Source organism: Podarcis liolepis (genome assembly GCF_965112155.1).
Source record: "Podarcis liolepis genome assembly, chromosome: 16".
NCBI lineage: Eukaryota > Metazoa > Chordata > Lepidosauria > Squamata > Lacertidae > Podarcis > Podarcis liolepis.
Genome location: NC_139567.1, coordinates 15,742,901 through 15,767,194, shown reverse-complemented (window position 1 = coordinate 15,767,194; position 24,294 = coordinate 15,742,901). Strand labels below are relative to the sequence as shown.

Below are 24,294 nucleotides of genomic sequence, written 5' to 3'. Positions count from 1 at the left end.
CCTGCCTGTGAAGGCTCTTTAAAGGTCTACAGCTAGGCAGGCTCCAGGCTCAAAGAGCTAATGGCACTGTCAGTGTGATGCCTCCCTAGCTGGGGTTTCAAGGGCCACTTCTTTGAGCCAGGAGGGAGCTGTCCCAGTGCGACCCGTCCCAGCACACCTGAAGGGCAACACCTTCCACCTGCCTCCGGGAATCTGGCAGGGAAGGAACAGAGAGCTGAGCAGCAGCGCTTCAGGTTGGTCCAGTTTCTTCCCTGGATTCCATCCGTGGTTGCCACACAGCTAACAGGGAGTGAGCCAGGCAGGCAGGCAGGCCTGACGGACGGACGGACTCCCCATTCGGAACAGTTGCCACTCCGTTGGGTTGGCTGGCATCCACAGCCCAAGAGTGAGCAGGAAGGCCACCCTTGGCAGTTCACCATGGGCACTGGGAGGTGGCAGTGACCCAGAGCGCCTGGCAGAGAGAAGAGGCCATGGAAGAGAGACCAGCGAGCCTGGTAAGTCAACAGAGGAGGAGATGCAGGGGCCTTGATGTGGATCATGGGGTGAGGGGCGGAGACTGATTGAAACAGGGCAACAGGCTAGAGGTGGGGGGAGGTGGACTTGAGCCTTGTCCTGAGAATCCCAGCTGGGCAAAAAGACCTCACTTGTGGGGCTGACAACAGACAAGGCTGCTCTCCCCATCCTGATACTTCCTTGTTTTCCCTTCCTCGCAGCCTCAGCACCACCAGCTGGCATCCTGGGGCAGTTGCTGGTGATAGATCCTGATGTTGAAAACCAGATTCCGCCCAGCCCTACTTGTTTTCTTAGCCCAATGCGCAATATTGTTTGCAAGTTCTTCTTCCTAAGTCTGAACCTCAGGCTTCCTTCGTTACCAAAGCCCTTTGCTCCTTATAGTATCCTGGGGGAGATGCTGAGCAATCTCCCCATCCCCTACTGCTTTCTGGCAACTTTTCAAACCTGCCAGGCCAGGAACCAAAACATCCTGGTCTTCTCCTCTGCCTCCTTTTCATGTTTGGTCAACAGCCACTGTTTTCCTCTTCCTGGAGCTGAATAATCAGGATTGCTGCTGTGGGTGGTGGTAAAACCACAGGACTTCAGGGTAGCTGTCCTGTGGCTGGTGGTGCTTGCAGATGGTTTGGGACAGCTGCAAGGAGAACCTCAAGACAAGATCCTGGTGGAAAGGTTGGCCCCACAGTGTGCCCATTGTGGTGCTTGCATTGGTAGGTGGGCCTCATGGATGGGGGCTTCTTCCCCCTCCCTCCCTCCCAATTAGACCAAAGGGTGGGGGTCCATGCCAAATATCTAATTGCCCTCTTTCTGATGTGACCAGGGGTTCAAGCAATTCACACCCATTTTTAGGAGGAGGGAAGCGGTTCAGCCTGTGTGTGTGTCCATGTCTGCTTATCTACCGTATTTTTTGCACCATAACACTCACTTTTTTCCTCCTAGAAAGTAAGGGGAAATGTCTGTGCGTGTTATGGAGCGAATGCCTGCGGGTGGCGGGGGGGATCTGCTGCAGTCGTGAGCAGAGGATCCATGGTTCCCCTTCCTTCCCTCCTCCGTGGTTACAAAGCATGGATTCACATGGATCCTCAGGATTTTTGCATTGGGCTACTCCAAACTCACTCGCAGATCACATGTCTGTGGCCACAACATGAACCACAAAAATCATATATCCACTATTTCGTTTAGAATATTTTTTTTCTTGTTTTCCTCCTCTAAAAACTACATGTGTGTTATGGTCTGGTGCGTGTTATAGAGCGAAAAATACGGTATATTTAGCCACACAACTCAGTGGAAGCCTCTGCACACTGACTTCATGCTGCTCAGCACCTTTTAGGATCAGCCCAAAGATCCTAGGCCTGACAAGCCATCAGAACTTCAAGTATTGATGCACGTAGAGGAAACAGGTCTTTGGAAGCTGTGCTGACAGTCAGAAGGCAGTTTCTATCTGGCCCTCTGACAAAAGCTTAGAAATCAGAAAGTTCTGGCTGTGCCTCCTTTGTCTTGAGCAGGAACTATTTCCCCTTGGAGAAACAGCCAGTTCCCTGTTCTTCTGTCTCTTCTTTGGCATGAGGGCTGCCTTTCCCTATACGTGGCATTGATGACTGAGAAGCCCTCTTGGAACTTGTCAGGGCCAAACCAAAGCTTGCATTGGGGCCAAAAAGGAGACGGGATGACACAGGAGATCTGTGGCTGGGTCTCTCGGCCATTTCATGTCCCCTTAAAAGCTGTAATGGGAGGGAAGCCCTGCAAACTGAATTGCAGCAGTGACATGGGAGTGAAACCTTCCCCTCACTCCCATTTCACCACACACAACACCAGGCTTATAAGCCCCACAGCAGGGCTAGCAGCAGCTTGTGAAAAAGATGATGGTGATCCAGTTAATAAGGTTGTTAGTGAATCAGAGAGAGAGAATTTTCCACCTGGTTGTGACATGATGGCCCAGCAGCATTCCATGGCCCTGGGAGGCATCCCTGCATTTAGAAAAGCGCCAGGTTGGAACTGGGATCATCATTTCTCAGGCACTGCTGGCCACCTGCTCCCTGCACTACCAGAGTTGCTGCAGGGCAGAGGGGTGGAATTGCTGATAGTTTCAGCTGGGGCACATGTTGGAGTCGTTCAGCAGAATCCCTGATCTGGATAACTGAGCTTTCCGCCCCAAGAATGAGTTTCAAATCTTTGCTGCGGAACAGTCTTAAAACTAGATACGTATAAACATTACTAAGAACAGAATACAAATTACACATTGCACTCACTACGTACAAACTTTTATATTTCTAACAGCATGTACAAAACAGCCCATAAGCCTCCTGGCCTAGGAAGTCAAATGACAGCAGAGGGCCAGTTGGGTGCCACTGTCTGCTATAAATACTCCCAGATCTGCTTCCTCTCAGTCTTGGCAACTTGGCCTTGAGTGAGCCCATGGGGTCCTCGCCCTGTGTGAGTAGACATTTCTGACTTTGGACTCTTCCAGATGACCTGTACATGGAGCATCTATTTGCCCTGGTTTGATTGCACAAAGCTAATGCAGTTGTTAGACTACTGTTAGATCCACAGAATCCATTGAAAGCACTCTTACAACACTTTCACAGCCATGGCTTCCCTCAAAGTATCCTGGGAACTGCAGTTTGCTATGGATGTGGGCTTCGTAGATCCACCATCCTTAACAAACTACAATCCCCAGGATTCTCCACAACTGTAAAAGTGATATAAGAGTATTTTGAATAGATGGTGTGGATATGGACTCAGTCTGGTCTTTATTGAGCCTTCATTCTGATTTGTTATACAACAGCTAACATTTATCCTGAATTCATCCTAATTTGCTTGCAGGGTGTTTCTGCATTCAATCACCCCACATTTCCAGTGCTTTTCACTGTCACTTTCCAAACTGCAAAGTGTTCGATGCTTTCTTGAAGTGGATTTTCTGCGATAGAGCAACAGAGCCCTTTAATTCACTTTAACTGTGCAAACCTAAAGTTCCCAAACACATTTGAATCCCTCCTGGGAAAGTGACAGGCTGGAGGCACCCCAGGCTTCTTGCCCAAGAGACTTGCCTGCCTTTGCCCACAAGGAAGACAGTAGCAAGCAGATGCAAATAATCAGTCCTTGGCTATTATAGGTGTGTTCCCAAAGCAGAGGTGGGGGCAGCCACTGCCTTTCCAGGGAAGGAAGTGCCTGAACTGAAGCACCCAATCCCCTCTCCCTTGGTTGCTCAAACAGATACTAACGATTGACTCAACAAGGTGGCCTCATTGAGGGGGAGCATCTGCAGTAACTAGATGCACACACATAGGTCACACCAGAATCGATCAGGTGACTTCTTTGCAAAGATGCCCTGTGTTCCCATCCCTTGAAGAAGCAGCTTAAGAAAACATTTCTGGAGGTCCCTGTGCAGCCTGGACTCCTGGCAAATAGAACAGGGCTGGTCTGGAACATTTTGTATCTTGGGGCAAAATGCCTCACCCCACTGCCTCCCCCTCCTCCAGAACTGTGCCCTACCCCTGCCTCCATGGGGGGGCATGCTCACAGCAAAGAAGGCGGCAGTGTGGTGCAGCATTGGAGAAGACTGGCGGGGTTCTCCTTGGGCCCAGATCTGCCTCATGAGGGCCAGATAAAGACCTTTAGAGGCCCTAAGCACTTTAAAGATTTTGGTGCCCCCATATATATCTAATTCAAAATATAAACAATAATAAACCATAAAATTAAATTATATTTTTTTCAAAATGAAACCTGCAGCGAGATGGAAAATAATGTTTATTTTTGTATACTTCCACTTTATTTATATTTTTTTTGGGGGGGGGGGGAATTTCTCCTACTTTTTCTAATTGCAAAGTCTTTGATCAGATCCTCAAAACCAATCTTACACAACACATCTGTTTCTATACTTAGTAGGGATAAGGAATCCAGCCTGCCTTGTTGCGTAGTCATTCCGTTGGGATTTTTAATATACTTACAAGTGAGAAAATGAATGGACAATTTATGACCATTAATGCTAAAAATCTGGCAATGGAAAATTTATGCGGTGCCCCACCCTTCCCTTGATGCCCTAAGCATGTGCTTATTTTAAAAAGGTAAAGGGACCCCTAACCATTAGGTCCAGTCGTAGCCGACTCTGGGGTTGTGGCGCTCATCTCGCTTTATTGGCTGAGGGAGCCGGTGTACAGCTTCCGGGTCATGTGGCCCGCATGACTAAGCTGCTTCTGGTGAACCAGAGCAGTGCACGGAAATGCCATTTATCTTCCTGCCGGAGCGGTACCTATTTATATTTATCTACTTGCACTTTGATGTGCTTTCAAACTGCTAGGTTGGCAGGAGCAGGGACCAAGCAACGGGAGTTCACCCAGTCGCGGGGATTCGAACCACCGATCTTTTGATCGGCCAGTCCTAGGCTCTGTGGTCTAACCCATAGCACCACCCGCACCCCTTGTGCTTATTTTGCTTATTGGTTAATCCAGCCCTGCCCCTCACCTCACTTTGTGGGCAGGCAGGGCCTGCAGTGGAGGCATCTCTGCTTTGATGCTTCTATAGCCTTCAAGGACAGACCTACTAAAAATGGTGAGATTTCTCCAGGGCTACTGATGAACACCAAGAGCTGAGCATAGGAAGCTGAGTATATGTCAGAGCATTCAGTATTCTATACATTGACTGGCACTCCAGAATTCCAGGCAGTGGACAATCCTAGCCCCACCTGGAGATGCCAGGGATTGAAGCTGCGACCTTCTCCAACATGAGTGAGGTTTTTTTTAAGGCCTCAGTCATGTTGACCTTTGGCTCCATAAGAGAAATAGCTATTACTGGAGACCCTTTTCAGAACCCTTTATTCAGTCTGAACCCTTTTTACCTGCAGGAAACTCCAACCGTGCATCATGCCAACCTGAATCCCAGCTCTTGTGCCTCATCATCTGTCCTGCCCATCGTGGCCCAACCTCCCCCACCAGAAGAGACCATTCGAGGAGTTGCCTTCAGACCCTACCCTACAGACTCCAGACTGGCTCCTGTGCCCTGCGTGGCTCGCGAGACCTCAAGGGGTAAGATGGAGGGTGGGGTGGGGGAAAATGAAGCCACCTGATGGAAGCTCCTCCTGCTGCTGGATGTATATTGAGGTGGGAGAATCTGGATGGTATATCCCAGGCAGGACTGGCAGAGTCAAGAACATCTGCACCTTTCAAGGGGCTAATGGAGAAAGGCAAAGTGTTAACTCATCCCTTCCTCTTCTTGACTTCTGAGATTTCAGGGGTAACACAACAGAGAAGGAAGAAATGAGCACAGTCAGGGGATGGAAGGAAGCAGGTCTCCCCAACAATGAGGAACCCAAATGACCTTCAGAAATTAATACAGAATCAAAGACTGTAAATCCTGTTTTCCTGACAGCGGATGGGTGTAAAGATTTTAAAACGGTGCTAGTCAAGATGAGTTTGTCTTTAAGAAAAAGCTTGCAAAATGTCTTCTCGGAAAACCTTCTTCTGTTGTCCAGGAGAGATGGGTGAAAAGCTTAACATACATTTTGGGCTCTGCTTGAGCCTTGGACTATTGAAATTTCTTGATTAGTAATTGTGGGTAGAAGGAGGGACCCCATATCTTGGTTGAATATTGTCAAAGGAGCTCTACATTTAAATGTACAAATGATAAGGGAGGAATGGTCCAGTCTTTAGCAAAAGGAGACAAATTAATTTAGCCAGATGCTCCTTGCAACTCAGTTTTGCTTAGACATGTGAGTCTGGTTTTCTGTAATGGAGTCTCTCTCCAAAATTTCCTTCTATGGTGTGGACCTAACCATAGCAAAGCTGGATGTTTTAGGGGTATTTCATAATTGTAACCAATCTGGTTTTTTTCTTTCTCCAACCGCAGCCTCCTCCACTCCAACGTTCAAGGCGTCTTGGAGGATGGGCCAGAAGAGGTTGGCCCTCATTGTCTGCATCTTAATCCTCATTGTGCTTCTGGTGGCCCTCATCCTGCTATGTGAGTCCTTCTCCTCTCGTTTGTGGTGGGGAGGAACGTGTCTCTGCTCTTCCGTCATTCCTGGGAATGAACATCCTGCTTTTTTAATATCCCTGAATATAGGTAAAGGTAAAGGGACCCCTGACCATTAGGTCCAGTCGTGGCCAACTCTGGGGTTGCGGTGCTCATCTCGCTTTATTGGCCGAGGGAGCCAGCATACAGCTTCCAGGTCATGTGGCCAGCAGGACTAAGCCGCTTCTGGCAAACCAGAGCTGCGCACAGAAACACCGTTTACCTTCCCGCCAGAGTGGTACCTATTTATCTACTTGCACTTTGACGTGCTTTCAAACTGCTAGGTTGGCAGGAGCAGGGACCAAGCAACGGGAGCTCACCCCGTCGTGGGGATTCAAACTGCGACCTTCTGATCGGCAAGTCCTAGGCTCTGTAGTTTAACCCACGGCGCCACCCACGTCCCTGTCCCTGAATATATTTCCCCCCAAATTCATATTGGGGCAATTCCCTTTTAGGCCAATCAAAATATTACAAAACAGAGTGTGAGCTTTTGAGATCTCCAGACCTGAGGCTAGATGGCAAATGAACTGGGGAGAGAGGGAACTTTTTTGGCTTATGTTGAAGCTATGGAGTCTCCATCTGGCTGCAGTCTTAAAACAGAGTGGGAGGACGGAGAAGACATTCAAGTGAGGTTGTTTTAGGTGCTAGGCAGGCATCAGGTTTCACCAGAGAGCCTTGGAAAGAAGAAATACACAGTGGCTGATTTCCCCCATCTCTGGAACTACAAAAACCAGCTGCAGCTACTCATCTCTCTGTGTGTCCTTAGGCAAAACACACAGGGGCCTTGAGAGGTAGAAAAGTCTTTTCTTCTCATATTTTTTTATTTTGAGAAATCAGGTTGTTTAGGTTTGCATATATTATTTCCCCTCTAATGTTTATTTTTTTTAGGGTGGGGATGAAATTACAGAATCTTTTCTTTCCAAACTTCTCGTCTACCACCCCAAATTATTTGGACTACAACTCCCATCAGTCCCAGCTAGCACAGCCATTCTGCCCGGGGATTATGGGAGTTGTAGTCTGAAATATCTGGAGTGTGCCAGATGGGGGAGGTTGTTTTGACATGTATTTGTGTGTAGAAGCTTCTGTTTTCTCTCTCCTGGGGTGCTGCTTGGGTGTGAGAGTAAATAACTACCATATTTTTCGCTCTATAAGACGCACCAGACCACAAGACGCACCTAGTTTTTGGAGGAGGAAAACAAGAAAAAAATATATTCTGAATCTCAGAAGCCAGAACAGCAAGAGGGATCGCTGCACAGTGAAAGCAGCAATCCCTCTTGCTGTTCTGGCTTCTGTGATAGCTACGCAGTATGCATTCGCTCCATAAGACGCACACACATTTCCCCTTACTTTTTAGGAGGGAAAAAGTGAGTCTTATAGAGCAAAAAATACGGTAATCACAGTATGACAAGGAGGGACTGAGCCAGAAACCAAATGCTTGGCTGAGGGGCCTGTATGTGCTGCAGAAGACACACAACAACCCAAACGTCATCTCGCCTTCCTTTTGCTGCAGGGCAGGAAACATGACAGATACCCTGGTGGGTGGGTAAATTTGGCCCTTGGAGTTCTTCCATCTGTTTTGAAGAGCCGAGAGTCCTGTGGCTCATGGGAGGGGCCCTGCTGTCCCTTACACCTGTGTGCGTTCTTCTTCCTTGCTCCTCTTTCGCGTTCTTAAGCCTATGTACCCACCATACGTTTAAAGTACATGACCTCCCCCAAAGAATTATGGGAACTGTAGTTCGTTAAAGGTTCTGGGCATTGTAGCTCTGTGGGAGTAAACTAAAGTTCACAGGATTCTTTGGGGGAAGTCATGTGTTTTAAATGTATGGTGTGTATAAGAGGCTTACCAGTTGTGATTTTAAAATGAGGAAGCAACGCAAAGGCAACAAGCAGTTTGAACAGGCAAATAAATGCAAATGACATGGTGCTACCGGGTGCCCCATTTTTCAGGGTTCTGACTCTGCCAAGCCTGTCTTGAGAACTCCCCGCCCAGTTTTAGATGTGACCTGGATTCATGGCTCCTCCCTTCCTTGGAAAATTGGCTGAGAGCCCACATTCCCTCACAAGGACACACTGGCTGGAGCCTTCTTCTCTTTCTCTCCTGTTTTGGAGTCAACAATTGGGAAGGGAGAAGTTGGGGGAGCAGCTGCAGGCCAGGCTCCCTTTCCTTGGCATTCATCCCATCCTCCTTCTGCTGGATGGTCTCAGGAGGGTGGCTCCTAAGGCTGCCCATTTGTTGATCTTCTCAGTAAGCTATGAATGCCGTGACAACTGACTATCCATGCTTCAGAGGTCCCACACTTGTTCTGTGCACACACCCCACTGTGTTCTGCTTCCATTCCATACCATGGCATAGCCATCTGTACAGGAAAGAGAGTGGCTGTCACCTGATCAGTGTGACTTTAGCAGTCCCGATTTTTAAAAAGAAAAATCCTTTTTGAAAATTGCACATAAAAGGATTTTTCATTTAAGTGTTATTACAGTGTTGTTGTTTTTCTAATATAGGTGTTTTGGCACTCATTAAAATATGAGGAGGCTGTCACTCCTAAAATGGTGCCAATTGGGAAATATTCTTGTAATTAAAAAAAAAAATCTAAAATGTTTCCATTTGAGCTCCACTGCATGAATCTTTTTTTATATAGGCAAAACAAAAACAAAACCATTTTAGCATAAGGTCAGGTTCAAAAAATCTGTGCCACAAAAATAGCACTGACCAGGAAAGTACTGTAATTGTGAAAGCGATGTGTTGGGCTTGCCTGCCCAGTACATATGTCACAAGGCAGTAAGCACAGTGCGAAAGTCAGTGCTATTTTTCTAGTAAAAGATCTGCAGGAACTTGCCACGAATGCCTCCCTTGTTCTCTTATAATGGCAATAGCGCCACCTGTGAGGTGCTGGCACTGAGTTCCAGTGAGTTCCGGCTGCAAAAAAAGCCCTGGCCAAAGGCGATCCACACGTGTACAGATTATGCTTTCGTTTCCTTCACCTATATTTTTAAGCAGAGTTTTCTGCAAGCTGAATGAACATGGGAGAAGCACAAGGAAAGCATTGGGGGAACTTCCAGTATTGGATGCAGTAAACGCCAGTTGCTGGGAATTAGGAGGGGAGACAGGACTGCCAAGGCTCTCAGATCCCGCATGAAGTTGACCGTTGCCATAGACCGCTTGGGCCTTGGGCCTGGTGGCAGCTGCAGGGCTCTTTTCACCTTCCCAATTACCTTTTGATGATTGTATCAGGCAGGTGCCCTGTTTTGTTTTTAAAAAATGAACTGAGTGTGGTCAGCATCTAATATAGAAGCACTTTTGGTGTCATTTAGTTTATGAGGGATCGTCATGCTCACTTTGACCACATGCTCTGTGTGTGGGAGGAGAGTGTCCTCCTTATCCTCTGGAGGTCACGAGGATCACGAAGCCCTGACAAGAGAGGCGGTGTTTCCTGAAGGCTTGGAATTCCCTTCAGGGCATAACAGCTTCCCTCTGCTGGTTGCTGGAGCTTTCCTGACACCTGGTGGACAAGCCGTGGCAAAGAACACGGGAGCGTAAACACAGAAGCCGAGACAATCTCTCAACGCAGCTCAGCTCAGCTCAGAGAAAAGAGGGTGAGATTCATGAATCCCTCTCCCTCTTTCTCTGCCCCTCGCAGTCTTGTTCTGGCGCTCCGGTACAGGCCTCGTCTACAAGGAGCCGGAGGAGAAATGCGACAGCCACGCGGTGCGCTGCGATGGGGTCGCCGACTGCTCTCAGCGGAGCGACGAGCTGGACTGCGGTAATGCCTTCCCCCGGGGGTGCGGAGGGAGGGTTGTGGGGTGGGGCGACCTGAGGAGCTGGGGCCGGGCAAGGGCTCGCCGGGTCGGGAAGGTGGCCTCTGCCGGGTCTCCTGCTTACTCCGGCGAGCGTCGGGCTTGAAGCTGAGTCTTCCTCCTCCTCTTCTTCCTCGTGGTCCTCACTGGCTCCTCCTCTCCGGTGTTGTTGCAGTTTCCTTTAAAGGAAGCTTACTCGGGAGTAAATTTACCTGGCACAGAATAAGAAGAAGGGGAAAAAAAACCCTGAAAGAGACAGAATGAAACAAGGGGGGGGGCATTTTCTAAGAAAAGAGGCCAGGACGTCTTATAGAGACTGATATCAGGAGCCTTACCATAACTCTTCTGTCCAACCAGATCAAAGTTAAAACTGGACTCATATATTTTTCTTAGAAGGAACACCATACTTTCATAGGCATATACTTAATGAAGTACATACACTGCATTTTAGCTTGAGAGAGCAGTTGGCTCAACTAGGCTTTTGCAGCAGAAACATTAGGTTAACTTAGACTGGAACACAGGTGTACTCACAAACTCAAAAGTTACAATACAACATCATTTACCATTAGACTTAAAATCACCCTCCTCACTTACTAGAGGAAGGAGGTGGGGTAATCCTCCTTTCAGAACACAAGTAGCACATATACAGGATTTTACCACTTGGGAGAAAAACTCTCTTTTAGAGCCTCTTTCAAATAACAAACATTTGCACACTTCATTCTCAATTTTTGTCTTGTTTAAGATTGATAAGGCTTCAACATGGCTTCCTTAGATTTAGAACTTGGAGCAAGCTTGCATTTTTATTTTAGATGGCACATTTAAGATAAGCAGCTGCTGGATGTTACCTAAGTACAATTTAAACACAGGAAAAACGTTTCTTAAACACAAATTGAAGGGGACTGTCAGAGTCCAGGCGGGAAGTAAGCACCAACTGGGCTTCTTTCCCATCAGGAGTCTGTGGGTTCATTTCTTTTGATTGAGGTGCACCCATTTTAAGAATTTTTAATAGCGCTAGCTTTTACTTTTATACTGCAGTCGGGGTTTTATCCCCACTTTTCAGGAAACACAATAAATAACCCACAGTACACTCAATTTGGACAACTCCGAGAATTTGTACTGTGACACACCGCCGTTCGTCTGGCCTGACTTACTAGGCTGGTACAGCTGTTGGCCTTTCCTGGCTACTAAGCTAACAGTGCAGTCAGCGATCTCAACCCCCCCCCCCTTTGGTCATTACTCAGCCAGGGAGCCCACAGCAACCTCCTGCCTCTTACAATCTAACCTGAGAGTTCCCTACTGGACGCTTGCGTAGCGCAGTGCCAGATTGGGACTCAGAAATGACAAAGAAGGAAAGGAATCAGGTGCCCTTGCTTTCTCCGCTCACAGGTCATCTCTAACAAAGATCGCCATGGCAGAGGTGCGGCTGCACCTGGGAATTATAGTTTTCAGCACGACCTTTTTCTGGGCAAAACTCCGAAGGAATAGGTCGGCATATAGACTGTAGAAGGGAAATGAAAGAAGTCACACACAACTTTTGCCTGGGCATACTCCGAAGGGCTAGGGCTGGTGTTGAGATTGAGGGGACAGAAAGGAGGAGAAGGCAATTTTTTAAAAAGTAGAAATTTTAGATTTGAAGGGAAAAGGAAGAATTAAAGAATTTTGGTTGCTGTGGTTTAGAGACCCCAACCCACTACCCGTGTTTCCTACTTAATACTCACTTCCGCATGCGCTGTTCCTGGTGATCCCACGATGTCTTGACTGGTTGTTTAAGGCCGGCCTGATCAAGCTTTGCTTCCTCTGGTTAGCCCCGCTGAAACTCCAGTTATTGCCAGACCCTGGGACCGATGGAAGACTGGTTATTCCTCCTGGCAAACTGCCTGGTGCGCGCTGGATAACCAGTCCTTCCTCGCTTCCAGAATCCGGGTAACCAAAAGTCCCTTCGTGCGTGGTCGCCATCTGTTGTAAATAAAAATATGCCCTTTTCCCTTATGGGGTATCCAAGAGCCCATATAGAGTCCTTACATAGGTTCCCTATTGGTAGGAGAAAATAACAGAGGCCAACCAGAGAATATTGAGAAGCAAAGCAGCTAGTAAGCTTGATCTTTATTGATCTGTTGCAACAGGGTACTCCCCTCACACGCAGGAGAGTAAGAGGACCCAGAACAATGGCCTGCAAGGCCTTATAAAGACTTTTGAAATTCCCCTTCTCTAGATCAGGACCACCCCCAGAAACATTATGCATACATCACAGAAGGGGTGTAACCTAAGACCACCCCTCAGATACATCCCACCTACATCACAGAAATTTAAATGTTGTTTTTCTCTTCTCCTTGTTTATCTCCTGTCTAGCAGGTTGCTTGATTGGATTTCTGGGGAGCCTGGCCATTCTTTTGTAGTGCTAAAATACTTATTTCCTGGGCCAGGTCACAGGCTCACACCTTATTCATATCTTTGAGACAGGATTTGTGAGGAAACAGACAATGGGGAGGCTTTTCCAGTTTAACCTTGCAGAGAAAGATTTGCTCAGTTTAGGAATCAAAATGGTTCCAGGATGGCTTTCCTGTGTTGATCTATGTATGTGCAGTTATGAACATTACTATATATTTAAGACCATAAAATTCCTATCACACCGGCTCTGCAGTGCGCTTCGCCGGGAACGAGTCCTTTCTCCAGGTCTACTCGGGGCCCCAGAATCGGTGGCTGCCCGTGTGCAGCAAAGACTGGACGGAGGATTTATCCAGGAAGACCTGCCGGCAGCTCGGATTCCTCAAGTAAGTCCTGGATGGGGGCAGCACGCAGGCAGGAGCGGAGAGAGACAAGCAGGCAACCCTCCTGCTCCTCCTGGGGCAGTTTCCCAAGCGTCTGCCGCCAGGCGCCTCCTCGCTGCCACCCCACAGGGAAGGTGTGTGGCTTACCTGCTTCTCCCAGCAAAAAAGGAGGAGATAAAAGGGTCCCTACCTTATGAGGAACGGTTGAAGGAGCTGGGTATGTTTACCCAGGAAAAGGGGAGCAAGCTTTTCTTCTCCTGCTCTGGAAGGTAGGACTGGAACCAATGGCTTCAAGTTGCAAGAAAGCAGATTCCGACTAAACATATGGAAAAACTTTCTGACTGTAAGAACTACTTGACAGTGGAACAGTCAGGAGGTAGTGGAGTCTCCTTCCTTGGAGGTTTTTAAGCAGAGGCTGGATGACCATGAATGCTTTAGTGAGAGCCAGGGTGGTGTAGTGGTCAAGAGCGGTGGACTCGTAATCCGGTGAACCGGGTTCGATTCCCTGCTCCTCCACATGCAGCTGCTGGGTGACCTTGGGCCAGTCACACTTCTCTGAAGTCTCTCAGCCCCACTCACCTCACAGTGTGTTTGTTGTGGGGGAGGAAGGGAAGGGAGAATGTTAGCCGCTTTGAGACTCCTTCGGGTAGTGATAAAGCGGGATATCAAGTCCAAACTCTTCTTCTCTTCTTTAGTTGAGATTCCTGCACTGCAAGGCTTTAGACTAGATGCCCCTTGGGGTCCCTTCCATCTCTACAATTCTGTGATTCTATGTGGGGTGCCCCCTCCCTCAGGCAGTGGAGGCCCAGGCAGGGGTGACATCCCTCTGCTTCCCTCGGGGGCAGACCCCTCTAGACACCCCCTCCACCTTCCATCTCATCCACATGTGCCCCCTCCACTGCCTCTGTCTAGTACAAACACATGCTGGGGCTGCCCCAAGATAAGCCTTGTGCCCCAAAGGTCGGCTCTCACATCCTGACCACAGCCTCCTTTGTCTCCCCAGTGCCTCCCTAACAGATTATGCCCCTCTCTCGTGGTCTGGGAACAGCTTCGCAGCCGGAGAAATGAACAACACAATCCAGCAGAGCCTCAGCAGGTAAGGGAGCAAAGAGTGGTCTTTGGAAAGGGGAGAGGACAGCCTTTCCCTCCTATCGGTGAGATTCTGAGACAAGGTAGCAACCCCTTGCTAAGATTGGTTGGCTGTTATTGATTGCCCCTTTGTAGACTGGCAGTGGGGCTGCACTGGCCCCTCTCCAATCCTGGGACCTGCCAGGGTCAGCCCAGGAGATTTTCTTACCTTAGGCAAAGGTCTAGATAGTGCAACTACCACCCACCCCCATTTCTGATACAGAAACCAACCAAACTGGCTGTTGAATCTTCTTTCAACATGGCTGGAGAAGAGTCCATGCCCTCCACTGCACCTGAGGGCAGGAAGTGAGCTTAGGGGATGCAGAACTGACTGTGTGGTGCACACGGCTCTTTCTCCACCAGCTCATTGCCACTCCCCAGCATCTGCCGCTTGAGGCAGCTGTGTCCCCATACCAAATGATAGGACTGGCTTTGCTATTGCCGTAAACAAACTGTGACAGATCCCAGTGACTATTTCTAGAAGCTTGCAGTAGGGGAATGGTTTGACTAAAATTTGGGTGAGTCAGGGGGTGGGGCTTGTAGATTTCATTAAATGCACCTACACACACAATACAAGCATTGCATGGGAGGAGGGACAGAGGGATTACTAGAATGAGTACAATTCCAGCTTCTTTCCTCTCTTGCTTGCCTACCCAGAATGCCAAGGGCTTCACCCTTCCATTGCCACAAATCCACCCCAAATCTAGGTATCCTTAGATCTTCCTGCCGTACAGCAACTCATCATGCAATCCTGGATGGGCCTCCTCCTGCAGGGAAGTTCAGCACAAGAGTACCTTCTAGTTCAGGGGGATGCGGGTGGCGCTGTGGGTTAAACCACAGAGCCTAGGACTTGCTGATCAGAAGGTCAGCGGTTCGAATCCCCGTGGCAGGGTGAGCTCCCGTTGCTCGGTCCCTGCTCCTGCCAACCTAGCAGTTCGAAAGCACGTCAAAGTGCAAGTAGATAAATAGGTACCACTCTGGTGGGAAGGTAAACGGCGTTTCCGTGCGCTGCTCTGGTTCACCAGAAGCGGCTTAGTCATTCTGGCCACATGACCCGGAAGCTGTACGCCAGCTCCCTCGGCCAATAAAGCGAGATGAGCACCACAACCCCAAAGTCGGTCATGACTGGACCTAATGGTCTTTACCTTTACCTTTACCTTTACCTTTACCTTTACCTTCTAGTTCAGGGTGGCCCAACTGGGTTGCAATCGTACTTCGACAGGGAACCCGCAGGCCATACACTGCCTTGCTGCATGTGCAGGATGGTGTTGGTGCAGCAAGGCAAAATATTGATGCCCACTCCTTTCTTCCCAAAGCTGGTTAAGCAAGGCACCAGACTTTGGGAAGGAGGTGCTGGGCTCTGGCAGGGTGCCCTCCCACATGCGCGTAGGCAGGCTTCATGTTAGGGGGGGGCAGAACCTCAGTTAGTTAACTAATTTTATTTATTTACTTGATATAGGGGGGCAATTCCCCCCCCCTGGCTACACCTATGCCCTTCCACTTCCTTCCCAAAGCTAGGGAAGTGTTAACTAGCCTTTAAAAAGGAGTTTGGAGGACTCTAGGACCCTGTCAGAGCTCTCACCCTTCCTTTACAAAGTCCAGTGACTCACCTAACTGGGTTTGGGAAGGCAGTGCATGGGCTGGGTGGGTGGGTGACAAATGTTGCAGAGGGTGCCAAAAAAGTCCTTGAGGGCTACATATTGGCTCTAGTGGAAAGAATTAAGGAAAGACACACCACCGTCCACCACTGTCCAAGACCCTGGACAGCTGCTTGGCCAGGTGGATGAATGGACTGATCTGGTCTAGGGCACCTTCCTGTGTGCTGGTTCCAGACTTCCCATCATGCTTAACTATCAACAGAAGTTCAATTCTTCATTACTAACTTAAGTCCCATGATCCTCCGTGGGTCTATTCTACATGTGTCTAGAATCTGAATCTAACCCTAAATTACATGATTTCTGTGTGGTTATCGTATATAGTCTTGTGTAAATTTTGAAAATTGTTTAAATGGTGTGTGTGTGTTTGTGTACAGAAAGATCCCCCAGATTTGTGTCTCTCTCAGGCCAGATTACAAAGATGTTGTTAGCTGAAGCTGTGAATTTCACAGGAGATCAGTTTACCATGTGCTTCCTGACAATGGTGCCATCTGCTATGCAAAATTATTCAAGGCATTACTTCCCTTTAAAGAACAAAATCCCTAACATCAAAGGAGCTGTGAGAGATGAGACTTTTCACACCTTAAAATGTGTGAGTTCCAGAACATAAATTAACAATTATTGCTTAACCAAGTGTTTTGTTGACCACCCTCCCAAGACTGGGGAGGCAATTTGTTGGCTAGAGTCTGCCCTTCTGAACTGCAATGAGGAAATGGCCATTACGGGCTCACCTGATACATATTGGAGCATGTGAGATCGCCATCCCGCAACTCTTTTAAATGTGTTTTATTTAGCTAAGAACTAGAAATGGCAAAAGAACTCCAGCTAAGTCTGCCAGGTTTATTATATGTTGACTGGGGCCCCTTAACCCTCGAAAAGTCTGGTTTAAGAGAGTCAGTGGAACCATGAAAAATGCTGAACTTTGAGAAGCGAGGTGGCTCAAATCCTCCCTTAGCCAAGGAGGCCTTGAGAAAGTCACTGCTTCTTAGATCAATCTGCTGGGAGGATAACACAAAGTTGGGGAAACTCACCTGATGGATGTGGCACTCCTTTCTCCCCCTTGGCATCGGCCTTTGCCTGGGCACTGTTTGGATCATTGATTCCCTGGGCTGTCCAGCACAGGGATGGAGATCCCTTTCCATGCCTGTTCCAGCCAAGCCTGCTTATTCTTGGCACACAGGTGTTCAGAAAGCCCATTTGTGGTTCAGGAGGAATGTGGTCCTTCCTGGCACCGCCATGTGTAAGTTAGGTGGCTGGCTGGCTCTTGGAGACATGATCCTACCCCACCTCCATCCTCTTGGCCAGGGAGTCCCATTGTGTTGACTCTGCAGCCTGCTGGACCCATCCTCTGAAACCTAACAGAGTCTGTTTTTGTCTCTCCTCCAGGTCCCAATGTGGCACTGGAAAGTATGTTTCCCTCCGATGCACAAGTAAGGAGACTTTGCTGTTATATAGGTGGGAGGTAGGTGGGGAGGGTCCCCTCCTGGATCTCATGTTATTTCCATTGCTATACCCAAGAGACTGAGCTGTGAGCTATTCTGAAGTGATCCCTGCCTGACCATATATTGCCCAGTCCCTTCATTACGCAGAAGCATCATGGGCCCAGCACAGCAGAGAGGTGTGAGTGAGAAATAGGAGCCTCCAGTGGTGGATGGTCTATTAGGGCAAATGGGGCATTGACCCACTCACCTCGGCCACCCTCTCCACCTACCTATGTATCTGTCTTCTGATATGCAGCCCAGAGGGTGGGCGTGGCTTTGAGCTTCCTCCTCCTTGGTCTCCGTGTTGCTATTGTGAAACTCATCTGGGAGGGGGATGGAGACAAAACTAGCACCCATTGCTCTGCCTCTCTGCCTGTCATTGTCTCCATCTACTGCTTCCCAGTCCCAGGAAAGTCCCTGGGTGGGCCAAGAGATGGGAGTGGCACATCACTAGAGAGAGAGGGCAGGAGGAGAAGAGTTAAAGGAAGCCTTGGGTGATACAAAGGAACTGTGCAATGCCAGATCTCACCATGGCATCTTTTGGGCACAAGCTCTCCTGGGGCGCAAGAGTTCTCTGCTTGCCCTTCCAGCACCCCTGGTCCCTTCCAATGCTACAATTCTATGATTCTTGCATGTCTTCTCTCCCTGTAGACTGCGGGCAAACAATGTCTGGCCGCATTATTGAAGGCAACGAAACAACAATCAATAAGTGGCCTTGGCAAGTGAGCCTGCACTATGGGTCGATTCACATCTGTGGAGGGACCATCATCGATCCTCAGTGGGTCCTCACAGCAGCTCACTGCTTCTTCATGTAAGTGGCATCCCTGGCCAAAACTTGTGAGGTGGGGGCTGAGTTGGAGGGTTGGATCTGCAGGGGGAAATTAACCTTCTGGGTTTCCACTGTGGCTACATGTAGTTCTGAGGGATATCATGGCAGGCTGGAGAATGAGATCCAATGAATCCAGAAGGTCCAACAGGAAGGAAGGAAGTGGACTATCTACTCTGACATCCCATCCCTGATACCTACTCCACCTGTTATTGCAAGGCAGGAGATGCCATGCCCACTTCCCTGGACAGGTCACCCCACTCCACTCTCTTCCTCATTCCCCCCCCCCACCGTTTGCTTGTAGCTTCCTCCCAACTGCAACGTAAACCCCACCAGCCCCTGCCCTGTCCTTTTTGCCCCCTGCCTCCCCTCCATGCCTCTCTTTCTGATAAAGTAGCTGCATCACCTGGCACCCAGTCCTGATCCAAAGCACATTCTCCCTCCCTCTCACATGCACCCCTGTCACATATAATTCATGTTCTGAGCACACGTTCCTGCTGAGGAAGATGGCTTTGGGCCAAAGCAGAAGCAACTCTACCCTAACCTGTGTGACATTTCATCCTTTGGGCATCTAAGGAATAGTGTGAAGATCCTGGACCAGTGGAAGGTGTATGCTGGGGCCTCCAACCTTAAGCAACTGCCTACCGCGGGCATCCCTGTTTCACACATCATCATCAATGCCAAATACGATGATGATCATGATGACTTTGACATTGCACTGCTGAAGCTCTCGAAGCCTCTGACCTTATCAGGTAAAGCTCCCTGACTTTATGCTGCCACATCTCACCTTCCTCCCTGCCTTCCTGGTGCTGAGGTCCCTTGGTGAAACAAGCCCACAGCCTCCCCCTCAAGGGGAAACTAATCTCTCTCTCCTCTCTCTGCTTCAGCCAATGTCCGCCCAGCCTGCCTCCCCATGTTTGATCAGAAGTTCCTGCCTGGGAGGACCTGCTACATCACAGGCTATGGCAAGACAAATGAGAATGAAGGTAAATTGGGGTGGGGGTTCTTCATCTGATGGGTTGTAGAGCTGCAGCTTGAGGGGTGCAGAGGACCCCAAGCCAGCTGCAGAGCAAACTCCAACAGGAGGTGCTGGTGTGCCCAGGAGAGCTCCCCGTCTCATCATGGCCTGCTTATTTCAGAGAATACATCACCAAAGCTGCGGGAGGCAGAGGTGAAGATAATTGACTACAGACTCTGCAACAGCCAGAATGTCTATGACCACTACCTGACCCCACGGATGATGTGTGCTGGGTACTTGAAAGGGGGAAGAGATGCTTGCCAGGTGAGATTGGTATTTTGCTGAAAGAAAGCAAGGGGGTGTGGTTTTAAGAGTACCCATGGGCCCTCAAGTTGGTCATCCCCCATCCTCTTCTCACTGGTGCCAGGAGCCAAGTGCCAAACGCCCAGGGGCTGAGGTGGGTGCACTGAGCACCAAGTGGAATGCTTTGACCAGAGGTGTCAAGCGTGGAGAGTTCCCCTCTCCCTTTGGTAGCTTCACAGATAAGAATTAACGAGCAGTTGATAGGTTTATAGTCCCTTTATTCCAGCATCATGTTGCAAGCACAAACACACAACTCGCCGCAAGTAGATCAGTTGCCTACTTTGAATCCTACTTCCGCAGCAATAAGTGCACCAATGAGAAGTTCCTCCCCTTCCCTGCCTCCTTTGTTCTCTGTACAGACCTTCAAGTCCATGGGGAGGAAGGGTCCCCCACGCTCTCAACTGATGTGTCTCCCAGCTGCTCCCTCCCTTTTGGATCTCTTGTCATTATCTCATAGCTGGCTAACTCCTCCCTAAGCTGTTTTGCTTCTGTGTCTGTGTCTGCCTCTCTCTCTGCTTCTGAAAATGCTGGAGGCAGAGAGGCGGGGCGAATACTCCCCCTACACTTCTGTGAGGAGTTGATCTGCCTATGACTGCATTCCCCAATCTTCAGATCCAGACCATTCCCTGACATGAGGTGTCCCTAAGAGGCTGTGCTTTCTGGGGATGGAGGGCTCAAAAAATTACAAGTCCTGTCCAGCTCTTTAAAACATTGAGACAGGTGATCTGCCTGCTGTGTTGCCATGAGAAGAACTTATGCCCAGAGCACACATCCTGTCATAAACTCTAGGCCTGCAGTGGAAAGTCCCCCTATGTGGTGCCTTCATGGGCCCTGCTCACAAGCCACTGTGGCCGACATCTCCTGGGGGACCCAAATGTCAGGTGGCTTCTGCTCCACCCCTCTCCAGCCTCTGGTTCCATCTTGCCCCACTGACCTTCTCTCTCTGCCCCAGGGTGACAGTGGAGGCCCCCTGGTCTGTAATGACAGCTCCCGTTGGTACTTGGCTGGCATCACCAGTTGGGGGACTGGCTGTGGCCAGAAGAACAAGCCTGGTGTCTACACGAAGGTCACAAAGCTGCTTAGCTGGATTTACAGCAAAATGGAGGTAAGGGAGCATGTGAGGAGCCTGCTGGGGGCCGGCTGACTTCTTTTAGCTTAGGAGACTGGCAGGCAGACTACAGTGGAGAGGTGCTGGAAATGGTTGCAAAATGTTTCTTCAGTGCGAAAAGATCAGAGGTTTGTCCAGCAACTCCTGAGCCAGTGAACATGCCTCTTAGTGGGAAGGAAGCATGTCCTTGATTCATTGCAACTTCTAGGTCATGTTATGGGGACAGGTCTGAAATAGCTAGTGCCAAAGCCATTCTTCACCCCTTCTGTCCTACAAAGGTGGACAGACATGGGCGTAGTCAGGATTTTTTTTAGAGGGGGGTAGGCATTATGTTGGGGGGCAGAACTGAGTTATTGGCAACACAATTGATCAGTTAGCGAAGTATTTTTAATTGATTTAATTAATTTTTAATAATATTTAATTGATTTAGCGTGGGGCAGCTGCCCCCCTGCCCCCCGTCTACGCCCATGTGGACAGAAACTTATATTTGCAAACTGAATGCATCTCCTTTTCATTGCCCTGAAGAAGATGCCTTGGGGAGTTCAAAAGTGTGGGAATGTTGTGGATAGTAGGAGAGGACATATTGATTAAAGTACATTCCCCAGTATGTTGCAGGAAGCTAGTTGGTAGATTCATTTGAATCTCTTTACTTAAGCAATCCAATCTGACTTGTCTAGATTGGGTTGGTTCCTGGTAAATACCCTCTGTTACCTCTTAAAAAGAATAAAGACCCAACAGTCTTTTCTTAAAAGAAACAAGAAGTTTACTTACATTCATTTCACAGTATGATCCTGAAGACCCGCTTTAGCTTGTAGTTACAGAACAGTTTTTGAGTTCAGCCCCTATGGGAATGAGCCCGTGTGCTGCTGGCTGAGAGCCAGCACACAGCAAAAGCATCAAGATGGAATAAAATGAAGAAGAAGAAAGAGGAAGGTGGCTGCGTGGCCAGCCCTTTTATGGGGTCTCTAAGGGTCATGCCCATCTACCTGGTCACATGCAGGGGGAGGATGCTCCAGACCAGGTGTGACAAGAAGTCCTCCTGGCTGGAGCAACACCCCCCTGTGTGTCCACTCTGGGCAAACAGGAAGTGTTGTACAGTGGTACCTCTAGATGCGAACGGGATCTGTTCTGGAGCCCCGTTCGCATCCTGAAGCGAACGCAACCCGCATCTGCATGTCTGTGTGTGCACGGGTCACAATTTGCTGCTTCCACGCATATGCATGACGTCGTTTTGAGTATCTGCGCATGCGCGAGCGGCAAAACCCGGAAGTAACGCATTCCATTACTTCCGGGTCGCAGTGGAGCACGACCCGAAAATGCCCAACCCGAAGCTACTTCAACCCGAGGTATGACTGTACTTGACTGCTTGTTAGATCTCATAAAAGCTTGCATATTCCAGAGTAGCCGAAGTTCAGTCTGGCAGCAGGTGCCCCTTTCTCGCTTTCCCCCAGTTGTGGGGAGGAAGCAGCTGCTTTCCGTGGGCTCATTTCATTCCTTCCTTCCTTCCATTCCAGAGCCAGAGCCAGACTGACTGAGAAAAGAAGGGCTTCTTCTGCCCCCAGCACCACATCTGTTTTCCCATGGAAAGGTCCTCATGGAGGCTGGGGTGGCCAGATGCATTTTCCTGCTCATGGGCCATCAGGATGACTGTGTGGCAAAGGACAACCTTTTCCTCTCCCCTCTTCTGGTACTTCTGGGCTGCTGCTGCTGCTGCTGTTGCTGTCAGTGCCTCTTGGACTCTGGCTTGTGCCTCTGGGGGCTGATGCGACTGATGCTGGGCCTGGAATGGAGCATCTGGGAGGAGTGTGGAGTGTGATTATGTCCTCCCCAGAGAATCAGCTGCACTCAAGCTCTGGAACTGCTCTTGGGATCAGGTTGCATTGGCCAAAAGGGAACAGACCACTTCTCAATGTTTAAGGTTGCCTGTTTGTGCAGTTTGGACCAGGAATGGATTGGATAGGTCCTTGCACTTGGAAACGGGGCAGAAGAGGAGTCCCTGTAGCATCCTTGGCTGCTGCATCTCTGCCTCCTTTGCATTTTATAATCACGCTGGCTACACCACAAGACCTTGGAAGCTAGGCCCACCTACCCACTAAGCCTCCCTCACTAGGAAGTCCTCAGGGCACAGCTAAGAAATGCTTCAGCCTTAGGTATATCCATGCCACTCACCCACTCTGGGGGAACTGGACCCCACCGGTGATCCTATGTGGAGACACTGGCAAGCTGCAGAAGGATGCCTCTCAGTCCCCAAACTGTGGCACTCTGCCGTGGGAACAAGTCTCTTCTTTGCCCTTCTCTATCCTGTTAAACAACACACCCTTGTAGGAGGACCTGCCTCCTATGCTCTGGCACAATGGCTTCCTATGGGGCATTCCCATTTGCAATGTCAAGTGAGATGCAGGCCATTGGTCTACCTGGCTCTGTACTGTCTGCTTGACTGGCAGTAGTAATAGCCCCACCTCCTGAAGCTTCAGGTGTGGCATCTTCTTAGCCAGGCACCCTGGAACTTCCACCTATTGCATGTGAAGCAGGTGCTCTACCACTGAGTTATGACCTCTCCCTTTGAGGTAGACCATGGTAGTGAAGCTGCCTTCCTATAGTGCAGAGAACTTCTTATCTGTGTCTGCTACCAGTAGCCAAGGGCCCAGCCACCAACTATGTACCATTTGCCTATTGGCAAAGGCAGCTGTTTCGCCACATCAGCGTCATAGTTCTTCAAATAGAAATGTGCATAATTGGTGTGTAGCAATAATAAGTTTGCTAACAGGAGATGCAGTGGCATAGCATGGAGGGGGCACAGGAGCGGTCGCCCTGGGCGCAAAATTGTTAGGGTGTGCTTTCATCACTGGACTCTGTTGGCAATGTCTTCTCTAGGCAAACCAGGAGTGACCTCTCCAGACAACAAAACAACTCTTCTTATCTCTGCAACTGAGATCTCTTGGGTGATGTGGACGCCATTAGGCAGTTGAATGTGCATGTGTACTCCATCTTTTCCCCTCCCATTCCTTGTGTGGCCTGGGCACTAGCAACCCAAGCTATGCCACTAAGGAGGTGTGAAGAGGAGTCAGCCTTAGTACTGTGCCTACCCCAAAGAACTGGGGCTGTTAGGGGGCTCCTCGTGCAGCAACATGCTCTTTAAAGACCACACCCCATGCCACAATTGCCTGTAATGTTTATACACATTTCAACATTAGCCTGATAGTAACTGTTGGGCAATTATTTCTCCTGAAATCGCATTTCCATAGCTCCTGGGTTTAGACTTTTTCCTGGTGTTGGAGGGAGAGACGCTTCTCCTGATCTTAGGGCACAGGATGATGTACAGGGTGACCTTCTTGCCCATCAAATCCAGAACCCGGGGACTTCCCAGATGCATCTGGGTGCTCACAAGCAGAGCTTGATGATTAGCCCCCTGCATCTGGTACTAGGAGGTAACTTCCTCTCACTACAAAGGCTCAACCTAGCTGTTCAGGGAAACAACTGTAGGCAGACCTCTCTCCTGCACAGTGTTGCCTGATCCTCATTTAAAGCCACCCAAGCTGGTGGTTTTTGCCACTTCTTGTGAAAATGAATTATATTATTTAATTATGTGTTGTTTGAGGAAATACTTTCTTTTGCCTGTCCTGTCCTCTCAATCAATCACATTGGATAAACCAGAGTTCTGGGCTTTGCATTTGAAAAATGCTCTCCTGGTCAGTTTAC

General features: G+C 49.1%; 1 protein-coding gene across 2 annotated transcripts; it reads left to right on the top strand.

Annotated features, from left to right (window-relative positions):
• Positions 1-270: 270 nt before the first annotated feature.
• Positions 271-24,182, top strand: TMPRSS13 (transmembrane serine protease 13). 2 transcript variants are annotated; one of them, XM_083480842.1, is made up of 13 exons: positions 271-494; positions 5,351-5,531; positions 6,352-6,462; positions 10,152-10,274; positions 12,950-13,079; positions 14,080-14,172; positions 17,246-17,289; positions 17,992-18,151; positions 18,743-18,918; positions 19,054-19,152; positions 19,306-19,448; positions 20,440-20,592; positions 22,110-24,182. In XM_083480842.1, exons 1-13 carry the CDS (start codon positions 471-473, stop codon positions 22,128-22,130), a joined length of 1,458 nt encoding a protein of 485 aa, XP_083336968.1. In that variant the 5' UTR covers positions 271-470; the 3' UTR covers positions 22,131-24,182. The 2 variants fall into 2 exon arrangements, with proteins under 2 accessions (XP_083336968.1, XP_083336969.1); XM_083480843.1 differs by lacking the exon at positions 271-494 and adding an exon at positions 2,806-2,943 and having other exon boundaries at positions 22,110-22,265.
• The last annotated feature ends 112 nt before the right edge of the window (positions 24,183-24,294 follow it).